Source organism: Primulina tabacum, chromosome 2, assembly GCF_025594145.1.
Source record: "Primulina tabacum isolate GXHZ01 chromosome 2, ASM2559414v2, whole genome shotgun sequence".
In the NCBI taxonomy this organism is placed as follows: domain Eukaryota; kingdom Viridiplantae; phylum Streptophyta; class Magnoliopsida; order Lamiales; family Gesneriaceae; genus Primulina; species Primulina tabacum.
Window position 1 is genome coordinate 51,902,559 of NC_134551.1, and position 19,729 is coordinate 51,922,287.

General features: G+C 35.7%; 3 protein-coding genes across 4 annotated transcripts; 1 reads left to right on the forward strand and 2 right to left on the reverse strand.

Moving 5' to 3' along the window:
• Positions 1 to 1,287: 1,287 nt before the first annotated feature.
• On the forward strand, positions 1,288 to 7,175 carry LOC142536807 (pentatricopeptide repeat-containing protein At3g59040). The gene is made up of 7 exons (XM_075642156.1): positions 1,288 to 1,524; positions 1,831 to 2,143; positions 2,599 to 2,889; positions 3,635 to 3,883; positions 4,670 to 4,794; positions 5,259 to 5,357; positions 6,198 to 7,175. Exons 1-7 carry the CDS (start codon positions 1,460 to 1,462, stop codon positions 6,745 to 6,747), a joined length of 1,692 nt encoding a protein of 563 aa, XP_075498271.1. The 5' UTR covers positions 1,288 to 1,459; the 3' UTR covers positions 6,748 to 7,175.
• Positions 6,759 to 9,587, reverse strand: LOC142536808 (protein DETOXIFICATION 41). 2 transcript variants are annotated; one of them, XM_075642158.1, is made up of 7 exons: positions 9,092 to 9,587; positions 8,192 to 8,732; positions 8,014 to 8,100; positions 7,846 to 7,902; positions 7,524 to 7,762; positions 7,337 to 7,455; positions 6,759 to 7,256 (listed from the first exon to the last, which is right to left on the reverse strand). In XM_075642158.1, the coding sequence occupies exons 1-7, from the start codon at positions 9,378 to 9,380 to the stop codon at positions 7,116 to 7,118; spliced, it is 1,473 nt and encodes a 490-aa protein (XP_075498273.1). In that variant the 5' UTR covers positions 9,381 to 9,587; the 3' UTR covers positions 6,759 to 7,115. The 2 variants fall into 2 exon arrangements, with proteins under 2 accessions (XP_075498273.1, XP_075498272.1); XM_075642157.1 differs by having other exon boundaries at positions 8,192 to 8,736; positions 9,072 to 9,583.
• A 1,375-nt stretch (positions 9,588 to 10,962) lies between these two features.
• On the reverse strand, positions 10,963 to 19,514 carry LOC142536809 (auxin response factor 6-like). Its single transcript, XM_075642159.1, has 15 exons — positions 19,056 to 19,514; positions 18,846 to 18,946; positions 18,636 to 18,748; positions 17,060 to 17,158; positions 16,924 to 16,980; positions 16,684 to 16,842; positions 16,507 to 16,591; positions 15,819 to 15,909; positions 15,270 to 15,434; positions 15,080 to 15,202; positions 14,263 to 14,338; positions 13,543 to 13,690; positions 12,306 to 13,441; positions 11,627 to 11,817; positions 10,963 to 11,438 (listed from the first exon to the last, which is right to left on the reverse strand). Exons 1-15 carry the CDS (start codon positions 19,061 to 19,063, stop codon positions 11,234 to 11,236), a joined length of 2,757 nt encoding a protein of 918 aa, XP_075498274.1. The 5' UTR covers positions 19,064 to 19,514; the 3' UTR covers positions 10,963 to 11,233.
• Between the last annotated feature and the right edge of the window lie 215 nt (positions 19,515 to 19,729).

Sequence of the window (19,729 nt, forward strand, 5' to 3'; positions counted from 1 at the left end):
TTTATTGATATTTATAAAAATTATTTATATAATTATCTTGAATTCATTTATATAATTATCATATTATACAATATATAAAAATTAATAAAAAAATTTATTTGATTTTAATTTCTACCTACTAGCATAGATTTAGATTTATAAAAATCATTTATAAATTAAGGACAATTAAGTCATTTGTGGTGCATTTTATCATTAAATTAAAATTATCACACCTAATAGAAGGGACTATTTATCCTTCTAAAAAATTATTTATCAATATCATGGGCTTTTTAAAAAGGTACCAAACTATGAATAAGGAGGATTATTTATCAATCATTCCCTTATCTCATGTACCAAACTATGCCTTATTTGAGATATCCATGAAAAAATTACTTTTTTTTGCTAAGAATATTACTTTTTATTGTGAATATCGGTAGGGTTGACCCGTCTCACATATAAAAATTTGTGAGACTGTCTCACAGATAAAAATTTATGGATATCGTCTCACAATAGAGCTACTTCTTATTTCAAGATTGGCTTAAAAATATTGCATCCCAAGAAACGATTTTCTAAATAGCCATGTTTTAATCATGTGCATGCAAAGTAAGAAATGTACTGTGTTTTTTCATATTCCATATTTGCATTAAAAATTGTTTTTAACTAAATTATGTCGACATTTATTCGAAGTCTAAAATATGTACGGTTTTTTTTGGATTGAGTAATTACAAATCATGAAATTTAAACAATCAACATGTAACTATCTACATTTATTCTATAAATTTCATTGAAAAAATTACATTTTTTTTCAATTAACTTGTCTTATTTTTCATTTTTGATTATATGTTTTCAGTTAATTCACAGTTTTAATATATTAACGTGCAATTTTTTTTAAAAAAAAATAGTTAACTTTCACTGAAATGTTGTTGTGACGTGTCACCAAAAAATAATTAAGTAGGATCGAAAAATATTGATATGATATCAGACATTGTTGATATCCAATGAAAAATAACTATTTTTTTTAAAATAATTATTAAAATCGTGAATTCATCGATAACGAGACAAAAATAAAAAAATGCTAAAGTTACATTATCAAAATGTAATTTACCATTTTTTATTAATCAAATTTGAAGTGAAATTAGATAAGTAATTCGTTTCCACTAAAGAAAAGAGCGGCTCGGTTCGCCAACAAAGCAAATGGACCAAATTGATTGGAAAATAAAAATGTAGGGACTAAACTGTAAATTGTGCCACTTTGGAAGGCCGCGGTGAACGAACTTCCAAAACCAGAGGATATGAGTATATTACACACAATTTTTCTCCTACAAATGCAATTATCCACAAAATATCTAAAAATTTAGAAACATCAAAAGCTACGAGCAGAAGGCGGCCTGCTGTCTCTTTGAATTCGCGAGTTGTGTCTGAAAGCTGAGTATATAAAGTGAGCTGAAGCTGTGGAGTGTGAGATTCTTGAAAACAAAGAATGCCTCAAAATTCAACAATTTTTCTTAAATCCTTCATTCCAGCTCCTTCCACTAGAATTTCAAGGTCTTTTTTTTTCTTTTATCATGTTGCCCCTTTCTTTATGTGATTTTAATTCTGAAGTTACAATTTTTATAGAAGTTTATTCTTAAAGCTCATTCTCTGAAATTTTTTTTGAATACCGTATAAGCATTTTTCTCTTGTTTTGTTAAACATGTCTTGCTATTTGTGGGAAATGGGAAAATGTGAGTTTCATATGTTTGTTCATGTGAGAGCTGGTTTGTATGGGTGGTTTTGAAGTTCTTTGGGAGATTTGTTGATGTTTGTTTGTGTATGTGAAATATTTTCTAAATGTGTGTGTTTACTTTGCAGTAAGTCATATGGTCGTGAGAATTTAGTCGGTGCCAATATTCACGTATGTAAGAGGGCACAGGTAGTCTGTCTGGGTATGTTGGCACCAAGAAAGTTCATGCAGAAGAGGAAGAAAGTGGAGGTTTTTAAGGATGCTGCGGATGAAGCAGACCAGAAGAACTGGAGAAAAATTATGCTTGAAATTGAGGAATCGGATTCTGCGATTGCAGTGCTCAGGAGTCGAAGATCGAAGGGCGAGCCTCTCCCTAAAGACTTGGTTGTTGGAACCCTGGTTCGGTTTAAGCAGCTTAAGAAGTGGAAGCTTGTTGGTGAGGTGTGCAATGCCTCAATTTATCTGTTCTTCATTATTGTTAGTGGTGTTTCTAATCTGTCTACAACACATTTAGATTTACAAATTGAGTTACCACTTGTATTGTCGTATGCAGATAAAACACAATCGTGAATTCTTGAATGAATACATTTGAAGTTCCAAAGTTGGTGCTTATAATTTTAGAACTTGAAGATATCTAGATACTGGATTTTATCATGATAGAAAATTTATTTTAGCATAAAATATTTGGTAAGCAAGAACAAACTAAAACTTTCTGATAGAGGGTAAAATTTGTTGTTTTAAGGACTTTTTACTTGAAGGATTTTTGTTGTATTTTTAAATTTGGGGTTCTCTTCAAATTTATTTCTAATTTTTTTTAGCATCTGCAAGGCCCTAATTTACCTGAAGCACATATGTTTTTTTTTATTGTTTCACTCATTTATCTGTTTATTTTATAGATTCTTGAATGGCTTCGAACTCAACATTGGTGGGATTTTAAAGAGATGGACTTCTTGATGCTCATAACTGCCTATGGAAAGCAAGGAGATTTTAACAAAGCTGAGAGGGTTCTAAGCTACATGAACCAAAAAGGTTATGCGCCTCATGTCATATCATATACCGCTCTTATGGAGGCATATGGCAATGGAGGTCAATATAGTAAAGCAGAAGCTATATTTCGAAGGATGCAATCTTCAGGCCCTGAACCCTCTGCAGTGACATATCAAATTATTCTTAACACATTTGTTAAGGTGACTCCATTCATTGCAATAATATTATGTGTAGTACACCATATTATAACGTGTTACTGCTGATGTGAAACTTCAAAATATGAAGAATAATCTTGCTGCTTAACAGCAAGTAAATATTGGTTTGACTAAAAGCTGTAAGAAAATTTTTAACATTGGGATTCTCGATTTATGGTCTTCTATTGATGCGGCATGCTTACTGGGGGGATGGTGCTATAATATTAACCAAGGCTCACACTTTGTGTTCTGCTCTACCCGGCATCTCATTATTTTATTAAATAACGTGAATTTGATTATTTGTTAGTTTATTGTTTGTGAATCCTTAATGAATCAGAAAAGAATGACTTGTTCAAAATGATCGTGCAAAAGTACTGCTTAGGGTGCTTGTAACACTTTTAAGGGTGAAATTTCAAGAGCTTCAAGAACCAAAATTCTAGAATGGGGCTTGCTTAGCTGCTACAAATTTTCCAAATGATAGATGCCACAGGAAACATGACTTCTTCCCTATATTTAGGATTTTTTTTGTTGGTTGAATGATGCATCTAAATTATTTTAGGATTCTGTTCTTGATTGCAGTCTAAGTTCAGAGTATTAGCTAAGATCTTTAAGTGAAAGACTTGAATTTTGTTGATTAATAAGGATTTTATTTTTCATGTATAGTAGCATATCATGGATACTTTGTGTGCTCCTACATATTGATGATGGTACTATTGAGTGAAACTTTTTTTGCGACATTGGGCGGCTGCAGGGTGACAAGTTTAGAGAAGCTGAGGAAATCTTTGAGACCCTCCTAGATAAAGAAACTTCACCTTTAAAACCAGACCAGAAAATGTTCCACATGATGATTTACATGTACAAAAAGGCTGGAAGTTATGACAAAGCTCGTCAACTATTTGCATTGATGCCTGAGAGAGGAGTTCAGCAAACCACTGTTACATACAATAGCCTGATGTCATTTGAAACTAACTACAAGCAGGTCGCAAATATGTTTGACCGGGTAGGTTCAAAAGTATCAGCATTTTCATTCAGTCTGCTATTTTTTCACATGATTTAACTGAAGTTGTTCTGCTTTGTTTTTTTATTGAGATTATTAGAGTGTGGCAAACAAAAAGCCTAAAACGGTATTTTGAGGCACATATACATGGTCTAAGCCACGAAAACAGCACTTTCCTGAGGATGGCAACTTTGTATAAGGGTGTGCCTCGAACATGAGCTTTGACACGTCTTGGAAAATGTCGAAGCATGCTGGAGAAATTTTTTTATTTTTAGTACTCAGTCCTGCTAAAGAAACATCAGGTGTTGAAATATTTTAATGGAAGAACTTATGAGATTTTAAAGAGATCGAGAATTCAGGGAAAGCTTTTGTAGCTTTTTGTTTATGTTTGTCTTCTAAATCTCAATCCAGCTGTAAGTACTTGTATGGTAACTGGAATACTTTTTTACTGATAGATAGAGTTGTTCTGTCACTTGTATGAGCACACATGTGGATGCCTCCATTTGTAATAATTTCCTCTTCAATATAATTAAATTATTATGTATCTGGAAATAGTTCTAAAGAAAAAAATCCAACGGCTGCATCAGGGTTATTGGCACCTGCAGATTCCTTGGGTTTGCTGTGTATCAGATCATGCTATTCTAATAACAAATAGGTGGACAATTCGGTTTTTTTTATGGTCATGTCAATTGTCTCTCAGTGTGAAACTTGATTAGGAGTTAAACTATGGTAAATTTCCAAGTTTTGTTGCACAATTCACCTACTTTTTTATGGAAATTTGGCTTCTAGATGCAAAGAGCGGGTAATCAACCCGATGTTGTGAGCTATGCACTGCTCATTAATGCCTATGGAAAAGCCAGGAGAGAAGAAGAGGCATTGGCTGTATTTGAGGAGATGCTTGATGCTGGCCTTAGGTGTGATTCCCAGTAATTTCTTCATTTCCAAGTTGTGCAGTCTATCTGAACTTTATGTTTGGCAAGATGAAAATAATAAATTCAGACACTTTCATCTTCAAGTCCGACTCTGTAGAGCATTCTTACTATTGTAAAACAAAATGCAGCTGATCATTTTTACCTTTTTTCGTAAGCATAACTAAAATAGCTGCACTTCAAAGCGTTAAACACATCTTAGTGAACTAGAGACGACATTATTAAATAGTAACCAAATATTGAGGCAACTTCTTGTTGCCTTGTGATAATTGTGAATCTAAGAGCCCGTAATTGGACCTATGTTATGCCAATCAAAAGTAAACACTCAAGCTGCCACATTCTAGTTCCCATCAATATTCAGTTGATAATTGTGGAATCAGTTGAATGCCATGGCCCATGGCTAGACAAATATTTGTGTACTTTCTCAACTTATATAGTTCTCTTTCCAGGCCGACACAGAAAGCATACAACATCTTGCTTGATGCTTTTGCAATCTCAGGAATGGTGGAGCAGGCACGAATTGTATTCAAGAGCATGCGGAGAGACAGGTGAAGTTTTTCTATGGCGCAGTTATATAGTTTTTTCCTTTTTACTAAATTCTCGCTTATTATACTATTATTGAATGATTCCTTGGTGCACTGCTTCGTTAACCTCTTACCATTTACCTCACTTTTGATTTGAATTTTTAATACAGTCATGTCCTAATAATGAAACGAAATTATTATTTGTTTCTTGTAGATTCTTTTTGAAGCTAATGATAGAAAAAATTGAGAAAACGAAAGCCCAGAAGTCTCAATCTTATTTCAAACAAGTGGTTTTAAACATGAAATACTGTGAATGAGATTCGTGGAGGTGGCATGGTAAAAATTGCTGTGAAGTTGGTACTTTTGGATGGCTATAAGCCAATTGTTTTCCAGAGTTCGGGGTTTTCCTTTTTTCACAAGTTTAGGATGGAATTAGATTTGAATGACTTCCTTTCCAAATGGTGATTGGGATTAGGGATTCATTAACATTAAGAGTTCTGGCTAGTCGCTAACCCATTTCTTTACAGTCACCCACTTGCCTCCACTCACATAAACTACAAATATTTTTTTTGCGAATCGATTTTATTTGAAAGTTGATCTGTATTTCATATCATGGCTGAACAAGGATCTTCCTTCCATTATCAAGTAACATAACCTTAGTTGCTGATAGACATATCGTTCATTGAAATTCCTTAATTTGCAATACCTACGTGTTTGTAGAGAATTTATTATTTACCATTCATTCTTATTCTTTGGTGACAATCTTGTTTAGCTTGTTACACGTGGAACCTAATATCCCATTTGGGATGAAGAATTGAGTTAACAGTGTAGTGTGATAATTTGATTCTCGTTTTTGTTCTGCAGATGTACGCCAGATCTGTGTTCCTATACAACTATGCTCTCTGCCTATGTTAATGCATCTGATATGGAAGGTGCCGAGAAGTTTTTCCGAAGGATTAAACAAGATGGATTGGAACCAAATGTTGTCACTCACGGGATTCTGATAAAAGGTTACGCTAAAGTAATTAATCTTGAAAAGATGATGGAGAAATATGGTGAAATGCGTGCCCTTGGGATCAAAGCTAATCCAACCATTTTCACCACAATCATGGATGCTTATGGCAGAAACAAGGATTTTGGTGGTGCAGTGGTTTGGTACAATGAAATGCTATCGAGTGGCACCCCTCCTGATCAGAAAGCGAAGAATGTTCTCTTATCTTTGGCGAAAACAGCAGAAGAACAAATGGAAGCTAATCAACTAGTCGAAGGTCGAACATTTGAAGGGCGTCTAAAAGATGTCAGTAGTGATGAAGTGGATAATGTGAATGATGACGGTGAAGTTGAAAATGAAGAAAAAAGATTTATATTTGAAGATGAAGATGAAGATGATGATGATGATTTGACAAGCATGTAGACGTATAGGTCTTTTTCCTTAAGAGCCTAAAGATACATCAACCAGAGATGCACAGCAGATATTGAAACTGAACCTCTTTCTATGATATCATATATTTTCCTCAAGGTGTAACTCTTCCTCTGCAGATTCTTTCAACCGATCAGCAGCTTTTGCAACCTGCAAACAATTGAAGAAAACATGAATTCAAAGACCAATATACGAAGACCTGCCTGGCGTTGGGCTAAAAACTTGCAGGTTTCCTGGTCTAATGTGAATTTATACAATGTGCAGATAATCTTGTAATTTTTGCAGGCAATTGATCATGTTTATGTTTAGGCGTTACTGTAGGGAAAGTTGTGTAGATGCAATTAACGCGAATCCAAATAATACTAGGAAACAAGCAAAAAACAATGATACAACGTCAAAGCAAAACCAAAGATTACCTCAGATGCCCAGTTTGTTCTTGCAGTTATGACAAATAAAAGCAAGGTTTGTAATACAACTCCAATGATCATCCCCCACCAAATTCCCTGGGAAAACCGCCATGAATTTTCCTCATCACTAAATAATACAAAAATTCATACCAGTATTCAGAAAAAGCAAAACTTACAGCGACTCCTAAGTTTGTTTTGAATCCAAGAATGCATCCAATGGGCAAACCGATGATATAGTAAGTGGCCAGGTTAATATAAGCAACCACAGCTTGCCATCCACTACCAATGGCAACACCTGAAAGTCACATGAGAAGATACGGATCCGTTCCAACCAAACCGTAGCAAATGAATCATTTATGTTACCTGATAGTACAGGTTGCATTCCATTTAAAAAAACAGATATGGCAAGTAATGGAGTCAAATCAGACACAACTTCAATGACTTGCGAATCACTTGTGAAAAGTTTGCTCAATCCAACCCTGAATATAAGCACAATTGTGCTGAAGAGTATGCTGATTACGGTACTTGTTGCATTCACTATGATGACTGAGAGCTGGGCTACCCTAGGATGACCTGCACCGAGCTCATTACTGACTCGAATGCTGCAATCACCACAAAATAATATTTAGAATGGAGATTAAGAGGAAGACTTCTAAATAATAAAAGAAACCAGAAATTTTGTCACCTGGCCGCAGCTGCTATTCCCAGCATAAATTGCATATCCCAGTTCAAGTAATTCATGCTGTTATTTCGAGAGAACGAGTGAGAACTGGTAACATTTAAAGTTAGACAAACCAAGAAATTTTCTGGATTTTTTTTTCTTTTTTTTAAGTAAGATTTTCTGGATTTTTACCATATAGAAATAGAGTCCAGGGAGACTGTTGGATTAGGGAGTAGGCCCGAGACAAACACTAGACCTTGGAAATACCATATTTCCAAGCTGCAACAAACAATAAAACAATGATAAGGGACAAGAAAGAAGGATTGAATAACAGATGTATGATTTTCCTGTGTTACGATTAGTCGATTACCATAACATAACGGCAGAAGCCACGGTTAGCTTAAAATAAGGCCATATTCCTTTGAAAGCACTGGACGAGAAACCAGTCCAAGTTTCTTTGCAAGATGGACTGAATCTAATGTAAATCCCTTGAATAATGACTAACAGCCACCAAGAAAAACTAAGCGTTAGAGCCGCCCCAACAAGTCCATAGTCAAAAACATTAACTACAAGCCAGTTTAGCAGAACATGCAAGAAGAATACTCCTACAGCCATGTAGGCCAAAGGGTTAACAATGTTTTGAGCTTGAAGGAATCTTTGCATGGGACAACTAATCGCAAAAGCGTAGAGTTGAGGGATGAGTCCTCGAGCGAAAACTTGGCCTTGTGCAGCAATGCTATGTGATTGACCTATAGCTTTAAGCGCTGGCCCTGAAAACCAATACAGGGATGTGATCATTACAGCCGCTCCAATGTGCAATACTATTGCTCTTTGGCAAATGATCCCCATTGCTCCATATTGCTTTGCTCCATAAGCTTGTCCACATACCGTTTGAACTGCACTTGCCATACCTAGCTATGATAAAAATAAAAAAAAGAAGACAGAACACGTTTAAAACATCTTTTAGTAATATGTTTGTTGAGAATACGTTAGCTCCGGAGATTTAGTTTTCTTATCTTCATGCGCCTAAAACTTCAAACAAGGTGTGAAGATCGACTTGATCAAACCTCAGGGGTTGATCTTAAGAACGTGTCATTCTAATTATTGAAACTTCAAATTTCAAGGGAGTAGTTCTAATTTATCCTGTACGGCTAGAAGAGTTGAGAATAAAGAATTGTGTCGTGCACGTGTCTATTATCGCTCTGATTTAAATGCCCAAAGGTAAATTTTCAGAATAATTGTTTCTATACCATGACACCATAAGCAAGACCTTGAATTCCGACACTGGCAACAGAGGCACCAGCCAGCTCAAGTGCACCTAAATGCCCAGTAAACATAAGGGTAACAAAGCTGAGCATGTAATTGAACAGCAAGACTATGATAGAAGCACCGGAGAGAAGCCAGAGAAGTCTCGACTCCCATGCTACGAGTCGAGGGTACCACCGGATGGCCACCGGCCCATGTTCCAAAAATTCTTCAATTTCACCTGTTGATAAATCAGGAATCTGTGCATGAGAGTCAAGCCCAAGCATCAATGGCTGGTATTCTTCAACGGCCATGCTATGAAATCTTTGACAATCTTTCACCACTACTGGCTAGTATGTTTTGTCTGTTGAGCTTAAACCAGAAAGTCAAACAGATATGAATGACAGGTAAAGATGGAGAGTGAAATATGGCAACTAACATTCCTGGTTGATGCCCGGATATCTTTGGTGGTTAGGGGGTAATGGGGACTATGTTATTGAGTTGTTCGGTTTACATTTGACCTTCAGATGACCAAGAAACCAGCTAGTGTCTTTTCAGGGTGAAGCAAAATGCATGGGAATTTCCCTACGTTAAATTAGCCATATCACGCTGAAGGATCAACTCCATCTTTGAGAAAGATTATGCGATTTAGACACACATTCGAGTGATATTAAAAGAATAATTTCATTCCCTCCAAAAAAAAAAAATATGCTTTCGTTTGATTCTTGCAACAATAGGGAAAATAGCAAAAAAATGTCCTCTCCATTTACACAGTCTGTGCTTTGGTCCTTTAGGTAGTCAGAGTTGGTTTTGGTCATGTAACTTAGGTTTATTTTTTTAACTGCGATTCTTTCTTGACAGAGTATTGACATGAAAAAATACAGACATGATACAAAAAATGTTAGATTTGCAATGACAATGCTAGCGACTTCTGCCCTCAATTTTTTTTAAATTTTAAATATATATAAAAATTATGTTATATAACTAAATAAATAAAACAATGATTGATCAAAATATAAATGTCGACCCGATTTTACCAAACCCTAAAATTTTTAAAGTTTTGGTTTCTCAATTCTATCTAAAATTTCTTTATTAAAACATAATTTTATCTTTTATGATTTAAATTTATATATTAGTAATTTTATTTGGAAAGATTAAAGTTCTAATTTTGCTTTAGTTTTAAAATAATATATTTCATAATAGATGAAAAATAAGCTTTCTTATAACATATGCCAAGTATTATCCATTACTATTATAATTATTATTATTTTGTGAGTAAATGTTAAGTAATATATTTATATTTTTAACATATCATTGATGGTTGATTAAGTTTTCTAAAAAATTATATTTCAACCGTACGCCAAAAACTCTAGCTCAACTTTGGCTTTTATGTCTAGCAAATACCTGTGTACAATCTCACGGGTCGTATTTTGTGAGACAGATCTCTTATTTGGACCATCTATGAAAAATTTTTACTTTTTTATGCTAAGAGTATTACTTTTTACTGTGAATATCGATAAGGTTGACCCGTCTCACAGATAAAGATTCGTAAATCCGTCTCACAAGAGACCTACTCTATATGTCCAACACCATATCACATTTTGGTAAGTGAGGACCAAAGGCTAAAAAACTCGAAGTTACAAGATCAATTCCCAATTTTAACCAGTTGAAAGAGCAAAAGTTAGAATAGATAAATTTCGAGGATCACTTTAATAACAATGTAAGTTGACTACATGCACCAAGTGTCTCAAGTACATCCCTTCAGCTTTCTTCTTCCTATTGTCATTTTTTTTTCAAGTGTGGATATAAGAACAATCATAAGAGCAATTTATAGCATGTATAATTTTAATCATTTACACACTACCTGACCACTGTCATAACATATGGCGCAGTCGAGAAGGTGAACCCGCGACTTGATGCAAACAACAATACGTCTTACAGTTCCATTAATGTCAAATTATTTCTACAAGGATGAGGATCCATTGCAGGTATACATGGTAATCATCTGGCGGAGAGCTTCAAATGATCATAAGCTAACTAGATAAACAGGTGACATACCATCATTGGCCTAAAACAGATAATATGTAAAAAATTGACCAAGACCAATGGAGAATATTTTGGTCTACAAGAAACATTTCGCATAGTTTTCACAATCGGCTACAAGTCATCAGTAATGAAGTGAACCCGCAGTTGGAATCCCATTTAAGATGCTTCTGGAGTCCTTCCGATTCATATGATCATCACAGCTATTGCCGCTATTGGAGAGCTGGTGCGTCTGGACAGAGTTAGGAAGATCAAGGCCCTCTTTACCCATCTGCCGCACTTCAAGAGGGGAGAGAATTTTGATACACCAGACGTTGTTCACAAATTCCCTGGAATACAAGGGGAACTCTATTAATGACGTTCAGACATAAATGGTAATCAAATAACATTTTTCGGAGTCCATCTCATACGTGCTGTTTTGAGGAATGACTATGCAGCATACGTATAAAATGTTTAGGTCAAAATCTCAAACAGAATGTTAAAAGCAAGAGAGAAATGCAAGAAGATAGAAGCTTACTGCCAAGGGTCATCACCGAGAAGAAGAACATCATTCTCTCGGTCAACAAATACAAGCTGCCAGCCTGATCTTTGAGGGTCCTCCAACAAGCCTTCAAGCCCAAACATGCGAGCAAGCTCGCTCCGCAGCTCATGGTAACTGCTAAATTTGGAGACATCGAATGACCGTCCAAAGGACCCTGACTTGTGAACCTGAAAGTTATATATAAAAATCAATAGTAGTATTGGCTACAAAAACAGTGACATATTGTTCAGAAGGAAAAGAATTTGATCACACTCTGAAAGCAAAAAAGCCATGGATACTTGAATGTCATATCAGAGTACTTAAGGTTGCGAAATGACCCTATAAACATATCTAAAATAGGGCAGTTCATCAGATAAAGGAAACATAAAGGGTTCACGAATTTAAAGACATGATTCCCTTGACCTTAAAGAAATAATATCTCAATAGAAAGGCACTGTTATACGGAGTTGGAACTAAAATAAATTCTTCATACAGGAGCCTGTGAAAAAAAGATTAAGGGAATTATGTCAATCCTTCAAAATGTGCATGCCATTATGAGAAGCCAAGATCATATCCACCTCTCAAATTTTCTTACATAGAAAAGCGACAAATCTGAACAAAGATGTGTTATCAAAATAGTTGAGAAATATGTGGGGAAAAAAACATGCTTGTTCACCTTCACGAAGGTTCCAGGTGATGGGGTTGTTTGATCCACATTTTCTGAGTGTAAATAACCTGATTCAACGACACAACTTGAGGTTGTCATGTCTGAATTAAGAGGAAAGTCGGTGGCTGCAGCACTTGCAAATGCAGGGGGTGCATATGGCAATGGTAGTGATTCATTCGCATTGCCACCATTTCTAAGGGTTGACATGTCACTTCTTATTATCACTGATGTGTCTGTACTAACTCCAAACAACAAAGTATTATGGGTATCTGTCACACCATGGAAATCAGGAAATTCTCTACCAGGAAACGGTGGCAACAAGGCTGAAAGGTCAGAGACCTTGGAATGCGATATCATCAATTCTTCTGGATGGGGCACGCCAAATTGAGAAACCTTAGAAGGAAATTGAGGGTCTAATGCTAGTCGTTTTGAAGATGAGGAAGGTGAGACTATAGGACTGGGACCGAGCAGGTTCACTGGGTGGGATGCTCCTTCACGGGAAAATGAACTTAGAAAACTCTGCATGGAAGAATTATTAGATGAAGTCATATGGTTACCAACGATATCCACGAAGTTCTGTAGCTGGTTTGTTGACGACAAGGTCTGCAAAGGTGAGAGCTGCGGCTCAGAGGTTAATCCCATTCGCAGGCCACAGGGTATGGTTTTATCGGTTTGTTCATCTTGAAATTGTGGATGCAGTTGCTGAGATTGCTGAAGTAGTTGTTGCTGCCGCTGCTGATCATTAAATGGCTGACGGAGCTGCAACTGCTGTTGCAAAATTTGAGCCTGAGAAATAGCATTGTTTTCTGGAAAGTTAGGAAGGAAATTCTGTTGAGAATGGGACAGTTGCTGCATCTGATTCTGTATCAGTGAAGCAGAAATATTTGGAACATTTTGCTGGAATTGCAGCAAGGTCTGATTGGTAAGTTTACTGGGACCAAATGACCCTGCTTCCTGAAGTGGAGCTGCTGCCATTAGTTGGTAGGCATCAGGTTGTAAACCAAGTATGGAAGCATCGAGCCTTGGTTGCATCCACGGGGATGCACCAAATCCCTGGAAATTTAGTGAGTGAATCCCTTGATCTTCCATACCCCCACGAAGCCATGCAAGTGAAGTGTTCATGCTCATATCACCATCTCTAAGACCTGAATGGCACAAAAATAAAACATAAAAAGGAGCGTATCAAAATCTAAATTAAACATAAGAAATATGAATAACTTTCTCAGCCAACTATTATAAACCAAACCAGGGAAGAAAGGAAGTCCAGATGGCCATGGTCGTTTCAATCTGAGGGAGAATGGAGATGGGTACATGGGAAAGGTCGTCAGAGGTTCAACCTCCCACAAAGAAACTCTTGGTTGCTTCTCCCCAGCAGTTGATTCATCCCATCCCACCTGAATAAAGAAAATGCAGGATACTTATGTTCAAGTTCCACATTTTTTAAACGACACAGAAAATATGCACAAGTGTCCTGTGGAAAGCTACATAGGATGCACATAGAAAACAATTTGATCCGCACAAACATCTCACTGAGGATCTCAAGTAGCTAATGGCCTTGAGGCTAAGGCCCCAGCCGAGTTCATGATTTTGAGACTAATTTAGCCATTCACAAAAAAAATAACACAAGTAGACCACTAATGAGAACCATAAAACAGAACCACAATAATTGCTTTAATTATCACCAGAATTTGTAGTTCTACAGTAAGGGGAAAATGTAAACAAAAAATGGGCAAAAAGGACCCCAGATATAGTCAGGAGTGCTTTAAAAAGAGGCAGTAGACAAATGAGGATTCTTTATTCAAGGGCGTGGAATAGATTGAGCGAAGGATTTCAGAAGCTGAAGCAGCATGTTAGTGCCATCACGTTCTGAAATCTAAACTCCGCCTTCACAAAGCGGGTCTTGGTTTGGCATTTTGGTTTCGCCTCGGTAGCAGAGACAATGAATGAGAGAAAGCAATCAATATACCTTTACCGAGCGCCAATGTGAATTTGGCCAACGAACAGGATCCAAATCGCTTATGCTGGTAATTGTACCCATGTACCTATGTTCAAATGTACAAAATTTCAGTAGTGTGCATACCACTTCATCCGTCACGTGTACACATAACCTTAAAATTTTCAAGTGACAGCAAAAATATTTGCACATGATCTCCTAAGCTTTTGATATTCAGTATTGAACCCTGAAGAATTAGAATTTTCACAATCCATAATGTGCTGGGTTTCACTTTTCCAAAGTGAAATGCTTGAAGACATTGTGATGCCTTTGCTTCTTAAGTATGAGAATAAGGTTCAAATAGCATGTTTTTTTCTGAAAGTTGATAAGCTTTGAAAAACATGAAACAACGTACAAGCATGTTTTGAAATAATTACCAGGAAAATATAAGATGATGCAATAAGTATATTTGAACATGTGACAGCTTAACTTGTGTCCAAGCCAAACCAAATGCAGCCTTAATGAGGTCAAAACAAGCTTCAAATTCCAACTCATTTCCCAAAATATACATAAAACTTTGATTTTATTTTTTAACAATGAAAAAAAAAAGATAATGCCAATTACCAATGGAATATATATTCAAAAGGTAAAATTATTTTCAAAAAATGGAACCACACTAAAATCTTTTCACTCAAATAAAAAGCTTTGGGCTTTATGTTTATACACAAAATAGAGCGTTCCAGATTTGTACAGATTCTAAAATCACGAGTTTGAAAAAAATGAAGATCAAAAGGTGGACTTCTTTCTCACTTGCCGCATGCATTTAATATGCAAGAACATTTAGACATACCTACGGACACTGGATTCCTCTGTTTCAAAAAGCATCCGAAAGCGCATCCCCACAGAAACTCGGGTATGATAAACTGCTTTGGCATACTTCGCCAGAGGTATCACAAACTCAGATGGACTAGCCCTGAGAATATAATAACTAAACGTGTGAAGGAGCGTCTTACCTAAGATAATAAAATTTAGAAACACACCTTGGATTGTAAAAGATAGTGAAACGACTATTTGTTGCAGCAGCATGGGCAGCTGCTGCAAGAAGACCAATGTGCATACTGTCGCTTGACAGAACAGACGAAGGCATAACAGTCTGGGAACGATTAGCACGCCGAATCCCCAAGAGCAACTGATTATTTTCATTCCTGATAAGAGAGTAAAAGAAAGAGTCAAAACAGCAGAAACAAAAAAAAATCAAAGAAGAAGAAGATATAATGACAACGCAATAAGGTTGTCATTAAAGTTATTGTATATGATGAGAGAGATTATGATATGAATAATAATATACCTGGTGCAGGCGATTAGCCTTGTGACAATTAATATGATTAAATGACAAATCACCATTTCACCCTCCAAACGACATATCCCACAACATTCCAATATAATATTGGGAGCAAAATTATATGTTAAACATCTTTGCTATATTAATTTAGGTTATTGAAATCAACAGCTAAACAGAAAGCCCTTAAGTCAAAAGCGGAAACAAAGCGCGATCATGAAAAAGCTCCACAAAAATCCAGACAACATACCAAATGAATATAACAGAATCTCCAGCAACAATTCTCTTTGCACTTACAAAAACACTCCATCCGGTAGTAAGGAGATGTCTCTTTGGCTGACCTGTATATGCGAGTCGATCTATAAACAACTCAAGAATGAAATTTCACCTAGAAAAATTTGTCAGCATATTTGATATGCAGGTGCTATATTTCGGTATCCCATGAGTAGCCCCCTAACTAAAACCTCTCTGAATAAAATGTTGAAAGAAGATTACGACCTACTCAATTAATCAATTCCATAAAAAAAATCTGCTCTTGTCAAAATGTCCAAAATGTGTGTCATAGCAACAAATAGCAATGTCCACAGGCTAAAATCTCCTCAGATGTTCTTATCAAATCAAATATGCACAACATCAACTGTTAATATTCAAAGCATAATCAACTCATCCATTGTTCAATATCTATTGTTTGAGCACTATTTCTCTCTCTCTTTGTCAAACTCAAACACGTATGTACAAACACACATCTTCTTCCAAAATCATAATTTTAAGATGTGGATCACTAAGTAATAAAATTATTATTTCATTTGTCCTTGAAAACTCTTGAATTTATATGACATCACAAAGAGATGTGTACCAACAAGTGCCAAATTAATTCTTTAACAATAGTTACCAAAATAAATTGAAGCGATTTGGGACAAAGTATTCTCGAAACCAACCTCGGAAGATATGCCTGAACTTCCATTCATTGCCGTGAAGATCTTTTGCAATTAATTCTTGCGCAGGAGGCGTCAGAGAGTAATCCTGAAAAAACATTTATAACTTAACCCAACAAGGTAGGCAATTAATAAAAATTACAAGGCAAACCAGTAAACACAAGTACTGATGGAACCTACAAGAGGAGGAAAAACTTTCTCAGCTGCTCGGCGAGGAACAGAGAATCCTCCATGAGTGCTGGTATCACTAGCTGTCAATGTTTTACAGAAATAGTTGGTTGGCTGTTTGCTTGGTGAGCCAAGTTCTGCCGGCAGCAGGCATATGTCCTTTTGGTCTTGCTAACCAAAATTGAAAAGTTAGTAGTTGTTGACCAACAGTGACTAGATAGAATTCATAAATGCTAAGTTTAAGAGTGATACAGGGCTAAGTGGTTGCAAAGTCATCTGAGCATATACTTCTTCTGTTTCAACATCAGCCTGCAACATTGAGAATTTAGGCCATTAATAAAAATAATGCTGGTCAAAAGTAAAAACATATATAAAAAAAGTGACATACGTGCATTGTAACATTGTGAAGTTGGCAGATTAATTGTGGTGACAAGCCAGGATAGTTAGGGATCGTTGCATCTACTTCCTTGTTCGTCGAGGCAGTAACCTATATACAAATCACTGATCAAAATTACACCATGGGCACCTTAGTCTTACTAACATCATCATTCTTGTAGGATACATAAGCTCATTCTGGAATAATAATTGAAATCGCATGTGTGGAACTATATTCAACCAGCTGAACCTTACAGCAACTGAATGTCAGAATCACATTGAATAATTTACATATTGGGAAAATATATATAATTGATTTAATGTAGCAAAGTAATGATGCCAGACAAAAATTCATCACTGCCCAAGACAAGTAGAAAAATACAAAGGGCACTGGACTAAGAACTACCACTACTGTTCCATATTTTCAAATCTGTAAAGGAGAAGGTAAAAGAACAGATAAAGGCGATATATCAGCGTGAAATGGAACAAAATGTTGGAACGGTTATATGTCGGCTATAACATGGAGAATTAAATTTCATTAAAAGAAAAAGGAAAAAGAATAGAAGAACAGATAAGTTTTTAAAATAAATATTGGGAAAAGGTGATAAAAAATAAAGAAGAAACAAAACAGGTTCAGAAAAAAATAACAGATTCAATTCCTTCACAAAATAGAGATCATCAGCTTTCTATTGGAAGTGGTGTTGGATATCATGATGCGATTATTGATCTTTTAATAAAATTGATTGCACTGAACTCCTAAGATGAAATGATTTAAGATTTATTCCTTTCTGTCACTCGATGTACTATGTCTCTCATCTTATAAGATTTTTTATAATACCTATCAGTTATCAAAACTTGTGTTGGATATTATGCTTTTTATTACGTCATTACAATTACGTATTCATTGACATAATAAGTACTTCAACATAAAAAATTTCATTAATTTATCTCATCAATTGACAAGTCGATCAATGACGATTACAATATCAGGTGACCCTGACCTTTTAATCTGGCTCGGATATGTTTGCAAGTAATATTAATGTGTTTTCAACATAACCACATCTCATTTTCAAAGACGGAAAAGTCTGCCCATCTTTTATTACATTTTCAAGTCCCTAAACTAATGAAATCTCATTCTTGTAGTACCACAAAGTCATTTTTTATTACCACGACGACACCAAGCCTTTGGTGTAACAGATGCTACTAAATCACCAGCTTTATCTTGGGAATGTAAGAGATGCTTAAATATGTTTCTAAATGATTGTAATTCTCCCATACTCCATTAAGATGTTAAATAAAATTTAAACATTACTTACAGCTTATAAACGTTTTGAAATTTTAAAAAAATATGAAGATTTAACAAAAAAGAAAGTTAAAAAAACCGCAACCAATTCCGTTATATTGCTATGAGAATTGAAACTGCGGTTATTGAGCCAGTTTCGACGAACCACGGTGACATATCAAATAAACTAACTAAACAAACTACCAACCTACCATAAATTTATTCCATGAACTGTTTAATAACCTCAAACGTCAATACTACATCAAAGTATTGAACCAGATAACATGCGACTGAAATTGTAAGAAACCTGCTCGCTATGTCCTTGAGGAAAATACACAACTCGACTCCCAATTTGTGGAAGCGATACCAGAGGACCTGCACACGCATGCCACAGCTCCGAATTCAAGCATTTCTTCTCGTCTACCACTCACATAAGAAACACATATCAAGAACACAGCAAATAAATCTAAAAAAACATTCTCGAAAAAAATAAATAATAATAATGAAACCAGCAAACCTTCCCCCGGCTGCGTATCAAAGCCCGACGTGGAAGACGAAGATGACAACTTCATATTCCAAATAGAATGACAACTGCCAGAACCCAAAAAAACAATAGCCCTAAAAACAAAAGGGCTTCATGAAAAATTATATACTTCAAAAGGTCACACCTGAAACTCCCACGTCACCCCACCCCACCTCGCCCCCTAGACTACCAAAAAGAGCCAACCTTTTCATCCAAACTGACACGCACCACCCATTACTCTCCAATTTCTTCCGTTTTCAGCTCAAACAATGGAAAGAGGAGAAATGAAGCAGGTTACAACAACCGAAAACTTCACAAGGGCTTCAAGAAAAACAAAAACTAAAGCAGATCTTGAAGCTTTTACAGCAAGTTTGAAAAACTCGTACAAGAAAAGAGAAAAAAGGAAAGAAGAGGACCCGTCCGAGGAATAAATGAACTAAAGTAAGTAAAAGCAATGGAAGAAGATAATGAGTAGCTTTTCGCCACTATTAAGATCTTTGTGTCTTGATAGCTTAAATGAGCTTCAGATCTTCGAACTATTCTCTCTTCTTTTCTTTTTTTTACAACATTTTTTTTAATGAAGGGGAAGCGATGAACGAAGAAAGAAGTGAAATGGTGAAGACAAAGGCTATTTAGGAAAGTATATCAATTATTGAAATCCATCACAAGATCTACCTTTAATTTGTACAACAAGAGATTTCATGGCATGGTGAAACCTAAGTCTTTATGCAGTCTGAAATGCTTGTACCAGAGTCCAGACCATGGTAAAAATGGGAATATCTCATTCTTTAAATTTATTTACTTAAAAATTGTTTCTTGAAATTATTTTATAAATTTATCCAGACATAACATAAATCCTAAATTAAGGAATGTTAAGA

Bases quoted from the DNA above. Each gene is read 5' to 3' on its own strand.
- LOC142536809 (XM_075642159.1), bottom strand. The intron at 14,339-15,079 runs GTATGTCTAAAT...ATTTGAACATAG, and splicing joins GAGGAATCCAGTGTCCGTAG to GTACATGGGTACAATTACCA. The intron at 13,442-13,542 runs GTTTGGTTTATA...TGTGCCATTCAG, and splicing joins TGGACTTCCTTTCTTCCCTG to GTCTTAGAGATGGTGATATG.
- LOC142536808 (XM_075642157.1), bottom strand. From the start codon at position 9,380: ATGGCCGTTGAAGAATACCAGCCATTGATGCTTGGGCTTGACTCTCAT. The intron at 8,101-8,191 runs GTAATCGACTAA...TGTTTGTTGCAG, and splicing joins GCTTCTGCCGTTATGTTATG to CTTGGAAATATGGTATTTCC. The intron at 7,763-7,845 runs GTGACAAAATTT...TGGTGATTGCAG, and splicing joins GGAATAGCAGCTGCGGCCAG to CATTCGAGTCAGTAATGAGC.
- LOC142536807 (XM_075642156.1), top strand. From the start codon at position 1,460: ATGCCTCAAAATTCAACAATTTTTCTTAAATCCTTCATTCCAGCTCCT. The intron at 4,795-5,258 runs GTGTGATTCCCA...TTCTCTTTCCAG, and splicing joins ATGCTTGATGCTGGCCTTAG to GCCGACACAGAAAGCATACA. The intron at 5,358-6,197 runs GTGAAGTTTTTC...TTTGTTCTGCAG, and splicing joins AAGAGCATGCGGAGAGACAG to ATGTACGCCAGATCTGTGTT.